The sequence below is a fragment of the Mercenaria mercenaria genome, chromosome 9, assembly GCF_021730395.1.
Source record: "Mercenaria mercenaria strain notata chromosome 9, MADL_Memer_1, whole genome shotgun sequence".
NCBI classification, from domain to species: domain Eukaryota; kingdom Metazoa; phylum Mollusca; class Bivalvia; order Venerida; family Veneridae; genus Mercenaria; species Mercenaria mercenaria.
Window position 1 is genome coordinate 63,635,222 of NC_069369.1, and position 10,961 is coordinate 63,646,182.

At 34.5% G+C, this 10,961-nt stretch overlaps 2 protein-coding genes across 2 annotated transcripts; both read left to right on the forward strand.

The window, feature by feature from the left end:
• The first annotated feature begins 4,132 nt into the window (after positions 1–4,132).
• LOC128559305 (uncharacterized) lies at positions 4,133–5,221 on the forward strand. Its single transcript, XM_053550603.1, has one exon. It carries the CDS (start codon positions 4,133–4,135, stop codon positions 5,219–5,221), a length of 1,089 nt encoding a protein of 362 aa, XP_053406578.1.
• Positions 5,222–5,240: 19 nt separating this feature from the next.
• On the forward strand, positions 5,241–8,806 carry LOC123565884 (uncharacterized). The gene is made up of 2 exons (XM_053550604.1): positions 5,241–5,435; positions 7,382–8,806. The coding sequence occupies exons 1-2, from the start codon at positions 5,241–5,243 to the stop codon at positions 8,084–8,086; spliced, it is 900 nt and encodes a 299-aa protein (XP_053406579.1). The 3' UTR covers positions 8,087–8,806.
• Positions 8,807–10,961: the final 2,155 nt, after the last annotated feature.

Consider the following 10,961-nt stretch of genomic DNA (forward strand, 5'->3'; position numbering starts at 1 on the left):
GTGAACCACATTATTTATTTTGTTAAAATGTAAGCTTTTCAAATAAATAGGTACTATTTCTGTGAAATACTAATGTTGTACAAACCGGAACGGAATATATTGCAAAACTTAACATTCGTTTTGAACAGGACCTAAATCGCTACTCTCAAAAGCGCTAACGTTAAACAGTAAACCTCTGAAAATCGATCTTCATAAATGTAAGTTACAGTCATTTATGATTAGAACTATATACGTTTAATTCAAATAAGGTTCCAAATTGTTACAAAAAAGTAGTCTTTTTTACTACTAAGAGCCTTCTCGGAAGTATCATTTATTAGCAATTTCCTCCACTACCTTGCTAGCCATTAAACGTATGTAGATCCGGTGTTTACAGGCCGCGTTATAGCTGATATTGTTTCTAAATATCATTTTTCCTCAATCCCACTGACTCTTACACCCTGACCACCAAAACATGAGACAACAAATAAATAAGTTTTATGCTCTTCTTATATTTTAGTATTCTCCCAAACACACCCAGACCCTTTAACCTCCCTCATACACTCCTACACCAACCGTCAGTTATTTTTGTAATTTCTATTCACATTCCTTTCTTTTTCAATTCCTTGTGTATATTTTAATTATTTTAGAACACACCATCCTTTCCCAAACAATTACAAATACGTCAAAGATTTGTGTTTTTCTGTAAGCATATACAGCATGCAGCTTTGCAGGGTTAAACTTTACCTCTACACAATTTAAAAGAAAATGCGCTATAATTATGATTATACATATTCTCAATACACACTAAGTACAACAAGGTACCATGATTCCTAAAACATGTTTGAGAAAACCCCCAAAATTTGACTGAAGTATAGAGTACGTTTACATTTACATTTCCATGTCCGTGTCCGTGATAAAGGTCTACTACTATGTCAGACCGTGATAGCTCATACTGGAAACGGTTAAGTTATGAAAAATGACGACACGACTCATATATATTTAGTAAGTCTTTAGATTTACTCCGGAAATCGTTTTACGTCTGGTATTTCCAAGATTCATGCACGCGCTGTGGGTATAAACAAAGCATTCTATAAATAGATTGTACTATGTAGCTTTGAAATATGTCAAAATATTAAACTCAAACACGGACACAAATTCAACCTTATTGTATTAGTCCTATACATAATGACTTTAAAATATCTGTCTTCAGTAAATAGTACCAGTTTTGCTTGTCAATTTAAAGAAATATTTGATGTATTAAACTTTAATAGTTTACGTAACAAATCCGGGATATGTGTACCTACACTGATTTGGGAAAACCCACTTCCGGGTTAAGACTAATAGTTTTACTTTGCGATTTAGCCAAATGATCAATTTTTACATTCTATATTGTGACAAATTACTTAATCGTTTTTCATATATAAATTGAGCGTGCCATGAGAAAATCAGCATAGTGGCTTTGCGACCAGCATGGATCCAGACCAGCCTGCGCAGTCTGGTCAGGATCCATGCTGTTCGCTTTTAAAGCCTACTGCAATTAGAGAAACCGTTAGCGAACAGCATGGATCCTGACCAGACTGCGCGGAAGCGCAGGCTGGTCTGGATCCACGCTGGTCGCAAAGCCACTATGTTGGTTTTCCCATGACACGGCTCAATTATTGTCTTTTGTGCATATCTCACACACTTTTATGCTCCTATCCCTATTTCTTGTGAGGGCACTTAAATTTGCCTCGGTACGAACGTTTATCTGTCCGTCCGGTTGTCCATCCGTTCGTATGGATTTATGTCAGTTATACCTCAGAATGTTTTTGAAACAGAGATATGACACCTCATAACATTGTTTTTCAGCAAGTTGAGTTCTGCAGTAGATTTTCACAAATAATCGGGACTAGAGCTGGATGCCATAACAATTTTGTGTATATAATACACGATAAGGCCTGTTATTATCTGATACAATAATGTTCATAAGATTACATGCACTCTTCTTTGCATACAATATTATAACCTCCATAGATCATTATTTTCCACCAGAGCATTTAAAAAAAGATGGTCTTTGTAGTTCGTCGTCTTTCGTTAAACGACCTTTTGGAAAATGGGTAGTACTTTCAAGTGTTGACAGCAAAATGTCGCCTCTCGTTGGTGACTGTAAGTTAACGAAATTTCACTTGGACATATAGACAAATATGCGTTAACGAAATCTCGCTCAAGCAGATCGAACGATATGAAACATTTGGAATGAGGTTATTACTTTCAAGAGCATATAGCGAAATTCAACCATAGAATATCCAGAAATTAAATGATATCTATTAGTTAACGACATTTACACGGATTAAAGCAAATGATATGAAACGTTTGTAATTAGTGACATTATTTATTATTATTTGTCTTATCCTATCATTGTTTCCCCTTTACAGATATGATATATACTAGTATATGACGACATATTACGTCTTTTAAGAAGGTAATATATTATAGACTCTCTTATATAGTAAATGTAAGTAAGGGCAAAATATGTCTGATATTTTCAATAAAAATATCGATGACAAATATTCTTTTCAGTAGCAGGGAACTACATGCGGAAGAAAATGAATTATAGATAAATGGGCATAATTTATTTAAAATTTACTATCAATCAGGACAAAGTGTAACATAATAATTACAGGAACGTAAAAATATTCGCAGCTTGATATATCGGTGTTATGATATCTATAAATATCCTAGATTTAACTTTTTGCATAATTATTGTGACGTCTCGATATTGCGCCGTGGCGTTTACGCGAGCCAATGGGTATACAATGTGATTTGACATGAAAGGACAACGTTCACGATTATATGAAATCGGCCTACAATATTACAAAATTATGAATTAAATAATATTTTACTTATGGCGTGTTTCTTGTCTTTATACACGTCTAAACTTTATCAAAATACAATGTATAGTAATTTCGATAACTTCTCAGATAGAGAAACAAGAGCTTGAAAACCCCTGAAAAGGCTAAAAATTGGTTATTTTCATGCATTTCGTCCTGTCTATCTGGAATTTAGTATAGAGCACAGCCGTCGACCACGAAGATAATTTGAACTTTAGTTGGAATTCAGTATTGCTACTTGTATGCAAAATATTTTTGTGGTCGACGGCTGTGCTCATACTAAAAATAAATAAATTACGGACTCCTTAGTAGGTTTATTTTTCCTTACTGGATCAATATATAGTACAACCATAGAATTAAAAAAGCGAAAGTATTGATTACAAATCGTTTTTTTTTTTGTTTTTGAACTGTTTTATGATTCTCTTCTATAAATAAACGAATGCGAAGTGCAGCGCTGTTACGGCTTTTATCGTATTTTTTGTATTTGGGTTCGAAACTTTCGTACTCAGCGTCCATAGAAACGTACAAGATCGTATCATCTGACTCGAAGGAAAATCAGAGTTACTGTTATTGTACAAGGAAAAAGGTAAGTTCATTTCTTATATAATATGTTTCAAGACAGGTACGAGTGATGTAATGACAATTTTGATGATAAAAAAGTATTTATTTGGAACGCTGAAGCGATCCGTGACGTTCGCCCCCCAGTGTAGTGGTTATACTTACTAACACGTTTCCATCATGACATATATCTGTCGTATAATAGCAAGCGTCTTACGAAATGTAGAAATATAATCAAGAGTGATCGCGAAAGGTAAGAAAAAACAATATGTAGATTGTTAAAGATAAATTGCCAGTATCGTAGTTCTACATGCCGTAACATGGCCTAAATTACGAAAAATTATGTGGATGAATGTGAAGAAACGTATAAATACGTTTGCCGATATTTAACATTTTAACAATAGGTTCTCTGTTTCTATTCACAAATGAAAACAAACAAAAAATGAAGAGATCAGTGTAATATATTTCAATCAACCTGAACCGTCGTTTAAGTATTAATATAATTTGGCACCATTAATATCTAATATCTCAGAGGCACAGTGGTTACGCGCCCGCTTTGCATTTTGGCGGTTGGGGTTCGAATCCCACCTACGTCATATACATTTTTTGAATTGCTTTTTTTTTTTTACATTTTTAAGTCTAATTTCATGCTGTTTAAGTAATTTCTTGATTTATTTTAAATATTTTTTTCAATTAGAGTCTACAATATGTTTGTATTTTTCAGTATGAAGTTCCACAACTGTGTTGTGTGCAACACACGTACGAAACCAAAAAACAGAAGACCGGTGAACAAATCCATAAAGAATTATCTGTTGAAAAAGTTTTTCATTAACGCTGATGAGAGGTCAATTATATGTAATAAATGCAGACATAACTATTATATAGCTGAGACGCAGCGTAGTTCAACATACAGTTCAACAGAAGCAAGTGAGCCGGACTTTCATCCGCCAGCCTCTAAAGGGAATTCTTCATATCTTAGCCCTCCGTCTGTTTCACTGAAAATACCGTGCACTACAAAGACTCATGCTAAATGTTTCTTGTGTAAGAGACCGGGACCTAAACTCATCGTTGTACCCTCCGAGACAAGAGTGACGGTATTTATAAAATTCAATATACTGATACCATCCGGATCACGCTGCTGTCCTGTACATATATATAATGAGCAGATTTCAGAGGAGTCCCTTATAAACGTTCTAACCACAGACACAGTCTTTATGAGCAGAACAAATATCTTAGAGTTGATCGGGGCTATAAGAAAGGAATGCATCAGAACAAGTGAAAGGCTTAATTTTGACAACTTGAGAGAAGCAGATTATAAAGAACTGACTGGACTTAAGCAGACAGACTTTGAAGACCTCTTCCTTAGTATAGAAGAGCATATTCGGAGCTCACCCGTACGTAGTCCGAGAACTACAGTTGGACTGTTCCTGTTGAAATTAAAGTCTGGCATATCAAACAAACTTCTTTCAACAATTTTAGGTATAACGCCGTCAAGTGTCCGAAGAGCAATTTCAAGTGTAAGACGTGCATTAATGCAGCATTTTGTTCCGGCGAACTTGGGTCTTGCACATATATCTAGGCAAGAAATTATTGACAAACACACAAGACCTCTTGCTCAGTCACTGTTTGGTACAGATGAGTCGGGTGACAGTCAGCCAAAGATGATGCTTGTTTTAGATGGAACGTATGTTTACATACAAAAAAGTACAAACTTTCAAGGGCAGACCCTTAGTAAAACCAATGGTAGTTGTAACAACCAGTGGGTACTTTGTCACCATAATCGGACCCTACCTGGCAGATGGAAGAAACAGTGACGCACGTATATTAACTCACATGATGCAGACAAATGTCGAAGAAATACAAAGCTTTGTAGCTGAAAATGACGTTTTTATTGTTGACAGAGGTTTTCGGGATTCCTTAGCTATGCTGGAAGATATGGGAATACATGCCGAAATGCCTGCATTCATGCAAAAAGGACAGAAACAAATGACAACAGAAGATGCTAACACTAGCAGACTAGTCACGAAGGTAAATTGATAATATATGTGTTATTTTCTATAAAAAAGGAGACCAAAACCTAAAGTAATAGAATTAAATGCAAAATACCAGGCGCGAGAACGAATGTATATAGTGCTTTGATAATACGGTGCCGTAAAATGACTATTGCTAAATTCTAATGCATTTTTATTTATATGCACGTAGACTGCTGTATTTATTGTCCGTAAGTATTGACCTGACACTCATTAATCTTTTCTAATATTTTCGGGCGTTTTCGTTATTGTACGCGATATTTGTGTCCTGAAAATATCTACATTAATAAAAAATAACGATTTTAGTTAACTAATGGAACAGTAACGCAGTGGTAAGCTCAGCGGCTTGTAAGCACGTTACCATGGGTTTGAATTCTGATCAAACCATTTTTTTTTGTAATTCCGTGTATTTGTAATTGTATTGATATTACGTTATTTTATGATACATTTTATTTTTTATCGTTAACAACAGTTCCTTGAATTGTCTGTTAAATGAATGAATACTTTCCCGGTCCTGAAGATTTTAAACGACATTTTAGAACGGTTAACTGACATGTACGTAGAAGAATGTTGATGGATAATAGAGTATTTCGTTGATAAATCATGATAAGTGTGACAATTTTTCCGTCTGTTAATACAGATAAAACTGAGAAAAAAACACACACAAAAACAGTTTGGTCAGACGGAGGACTCTAACACACAACACTGAGATTTGTGCCAAACGCTTTGTCCGCACAGCTATATCTGCACTATACATGATTGTATATAACTGGCTTTTCAATAGTTAAAGACGTGCTCCAGTCCTACCTTTTAACCTTAAATTGTCACTGAAAAAGCATGAAAATCCTGACTATGAACAGTGACGCCTGTCAAAATAGAGTCTATTTTATATAAAATACCTGTGGTTTTGCGTGCCAAAGTGTCACGAGGCCGTTAACTGTTAGCTATTGTAATCATGGGTTGCATACACGCAATAGAATTTGAATAGCCGCGGAGCAGGGCTTTAAATCGTTTTTAGGTTCGGACACCGAAAATTAATTTACGGAAACATGCGAAATATTCACGAGTGTCAGGTCAATATTTCGGTATTCTACCCCCGCCTGATAATTTAAACGACAGCATGTTAATATTATTGTTCTCATGCATCGGTGAACTCAAAAAGGTTGTAAATGATAGAAGTTAAGTTCATACTGTAATGTTATACAAAAAAAAATATTTTCAATGATAGAAGTTAAGTTCATACTGTAATGCTATACGAAAAAAATCTTTTAACGAAGAAAAATCATAATTATCAAACAAGTTATCGTTTTAGTTGTCGTGCAGTATTTATACTGTTTTTTATCTTTGAAGCGTACCGTTATTTGTTTTAATCACGAACACGGTTATGGTTGTCCGTAGATAGCGGGCTAGGTAAAAACTGAGAGACAGTCAAATGAGTCATCAATTAACTTTCTTTAAATGCGATAAACCTGTTACAGATATTGGACTTCCGAACGGTTAATTATTAACCGTCTAATGTTTAAAAAATATGGTTTACTGCTTAGACCGCATACATAAGTTTTGATGTTTAACAGAAGAACAGTGGTTGCTTAATACGGGTTTGTGGAGTTTTGGGCCTAATGGTTAATGTGTCGGCCACTCGACCTGAAAGTCGTATGTTCGAACCCTATTGTACTGACGGTAATGCCTTCTCATATAACACAAGTACTGGTTTTCCATAATGCGGACAGTGATTTAGTACCAGCATAAACTAATACATGTTTGCAACATGTGTGATTGCTAACTTTGGTTTGGTAGTATGAATTATTATGTCAATAAGAAAATACTGAGATACTGGCCGCTTAATGCATGTATGTCCACTTACACTGTAAAAAGATAAATCAATCTCAACATTTTCTCCTATCTTAAGTATTACTTTACGTCCATTCTTTTTTATCTCTTTAGGTCAGATGGGTAGTAGAATCTGCTAACGCCAGGATCAAGCGTTGGAAGTACTTAGATCATGTTTTACCAACAACGCAGGTTCCATTCATCGGGGATTTCGTAAGAATAGTATGCGCGATATCCAACAAATACTTTCCTCCATTGAGCGCGACGAAAAACAACGACGACGACACCGCACTTGGAAGGAAAATGTTAGATTTATCAAAGTGTAATAACGACCTTAAAACTTACATTGAAAATCACTGTTTAGAACGAAAATCAGCCTGTTGGAAGTCCGCTGAATTAGATGTTGAATTTCCGCGCTTAGACGAAATTCAGTTGAGAGAATTAACATGTGGTACTTACCAACTTAAAATGTCAGCTGGTTATATGCAAGAGCATATTGACGGAAACTCAGACGTTTATGTACATAGAGAAGACAATACTCTTTTAAGGGTCAAAATTCAAAGCAGACACGTGTCATCTAAGGCTTACACACTTTGGATTCGTCATAACGCGACTGATGTTGTTTCATGGTATTGCAAGTGTCGCGTTGGTAGTCGAGTTGTCGGGGTGTGTGCTCACGTGGCTGCCATTTTATGGTTTCTTGGCTATGCAAGACACACAGGGAAAGAAATGTATGGCACGCGCAACTGGGGTGATTATGTTTTAGACGCAGGAAACATACCCCAAACTGTTGACAGTTCGGATACAGAGAGTGAGTGAAAATGTAGCAGTTGAATCGTTACATTAACGTAATTTTTAAAGCAGTATTCTGTAGGTGGCCTCTCAAAAAGTATCTTGAAGAGTATTTTTACATTTGATAGTAAAACATATTTTGTAAAAACATGTTTAGAGCTATTCTGATGTTATAAATCTATAGTTATTATGCCGATTTGCTGAATTCATAATATCATAATAATTTATCAATTATTCATGATTATACTTCATAAAAACCGGAGTTTTATATTTGAAAAGAAGAAAAAAAATCAGTAGATTAATATCTGATGTTATTTATTATTTATTTTGCAGTTCTTCAAGCGAATAAAATGTTACAAGTCAAAAATATATTAATTTCTAATAACATACTGAAATACGATAGTTATAAGTTTAATATTGTTTTGCATAATTTGACATTTGTATCCATCTGTCTACAGATAAGAATTGAAAGATGTGCATAGCTACAATTATATGTAAAATGACTTTGTATTTAAGGAAATAGGTCATATGGCCATAGATGATACGAATGTAATATATAAATTACTATGACGGTGTAATTATTTTAATATATAGTGAAAATACGATCATTATATTTTCATATTTGTGCGAGATTAAAATTTCTGCACCCACAGTTCTTCTTTACTTCTTAGTTTTGTGTACTGCTCTCCACGACCGTTTCTTGAGTTACAAACTCGCTTAAGCGAGGGATTGTGATGGTCATAGTCTAATTTCCCCCTCTCCCCAACCCCCATGCGGGGTAAAGAGTACCGCGCTTTAAGGCTACACTTGGTTTCTGTCTAAAACATGCAAACTATTGATGACTAAAATATGTTGACATAAAATCCAATTAAGAAATCAAAAACAAAACACACACAAAAACGATGGTTATTACCTTACCAAATAGTAAGTTATTGTTTATCTGTTACTAAATTATGCTCGAGTCATTTAGTGAAGAAACACGTGTATCTAATGGTCGATAAATACACTAGTCGGCACCTCCTTTGATATAAACATCAAAGTAATATCAAAGGTAGCAGTGGGAAAGTTGACTCAAATGCATCGTACATGTACATTGTGTATAACCGCGGGAATATCAAAATGTAAGTTAAACTGGTTGATCAAACTTTGAAATAGTATTTTGGCGAAATAAAATATGAAGATGGATGTCGGATTTTTTTTTCACGTATGTTTCTACATTCGTTTAGTGAAATAATGAATGCAAAGAAGTATTATAACCATATACAGGATTACTTTTAGAAGCAAAACAATGCAAATACATGTCTCTGTCGGCATTTATAGACAAAAGTGAATATCATTTACATTCTGTTCTCAGTATAATTTGATGAAACGGCATCCTATCTTAACCTTATTTAAATGAAATGTTATCATATCGCATACTTGTATTTATATGGTTACACATCATTCATGACGGAGCGAAAATAAAATCAACGCGATTTACGTTGTGGCAACGTCACGACGTCACAAAAAAAACGGATTTTTTTGTTATTACATAGTCGTGCAAAATGTACTATTTTTACTTAATTGTCATTTTAAAACAATAAAAAACTTTATTTTCAGTCTAGGGAGATACTGGATTGTCAACTCAAAATAAATTAGAAAAAAATAATGATGGGCCGTTTTTCGCTAAAAACGAACCTTGTCCTTAACAGAAAACTTTCAACTTTACGCGCTTCTTCCGCTTAAACAAATAAATATGTTCCATGTATGCCAATGTCTACTATTCCATTAAAGTAAATTGCATTGCCTTCCTTAGAGGCTAGGGCATCAAGAAACAAATTAATCTTACCTGAAAAGATGAAGATTCAAAAAGAAAAATAATATTTTGTATCGCCACTTTAATTATCCCTTCTCCAGTTTTTGAAATCTATAACAAAATCGCCAGTCAAATTCTATATGCAAAGATTAGTTTTCAATTCCTTGTGGAAACCATTATATATTGAATATAAAGAATGAACAGCAAGTACAATGTAATAATATCTTTAAATCATATTTATCTAAATTGCTTCTACAGTTAATCGGGTATCATTAGCGAATGCGAAACATCTTCAGCACTCCACGAAATCCATCTTCCTCAAGTTTCACCTGTACATAGGTTTCACGTCCATGGTTGTAAATGTAAAAACAGAACAGCTTTTGTTTGTTTGTTGTTTATGTTGGTTTAATGTCGTTTTTTTTCAACAGTATTTCAGTTATGTAACGGCGGGCAGTCCTAACCAGTGTTCCTGGATTCTGTAGCAATACAAACCTGTTCTCCACAAGTAAATGCCAACTTCCCCAAATGAATCAGAGGTGGAGGACAAATGATTTCAGACACCATGTCTTTTATCAAATCGTCACGGAGAACATACGGCCCACCCGAGGATCGAACTCACGACCCCGCGATCCGTAGATCGGTGCTCTTCCTATTGAGCTAAGCCGGCGGGTCAAACAGCTTTTGTAATTTAAATCAATTGTTTGTTTTTATGGTATAACTCAATTTTCCTTGTTCTGTAATATTATTGAATCTTTTACCGTAAGTAAATAACAACTTCTCTACATTAATTAGAGTGTGAATACAAACTATCATAGACGTATTGTTTTAAATATATTATAATGTAGAATATATATAAATCTACAATGACAGTATCAAAAGTATAACGATATACCAATTGCGCTAAGTGGGTGGAAATAAAGGAGAGGGCCTCTTATTGAAAACAACACGATTTCCTAATTATGAACACTTATTTACAATATATCATAATAGCTAGAAGCATATCCAGTTTGTTAATCGAAAATTTTGCCAACTCTTATGGTAGACAATAATGCAGTTATACCAGTAACCAACATTTCTTAACTTCTAATATTATTATTATACCAGATT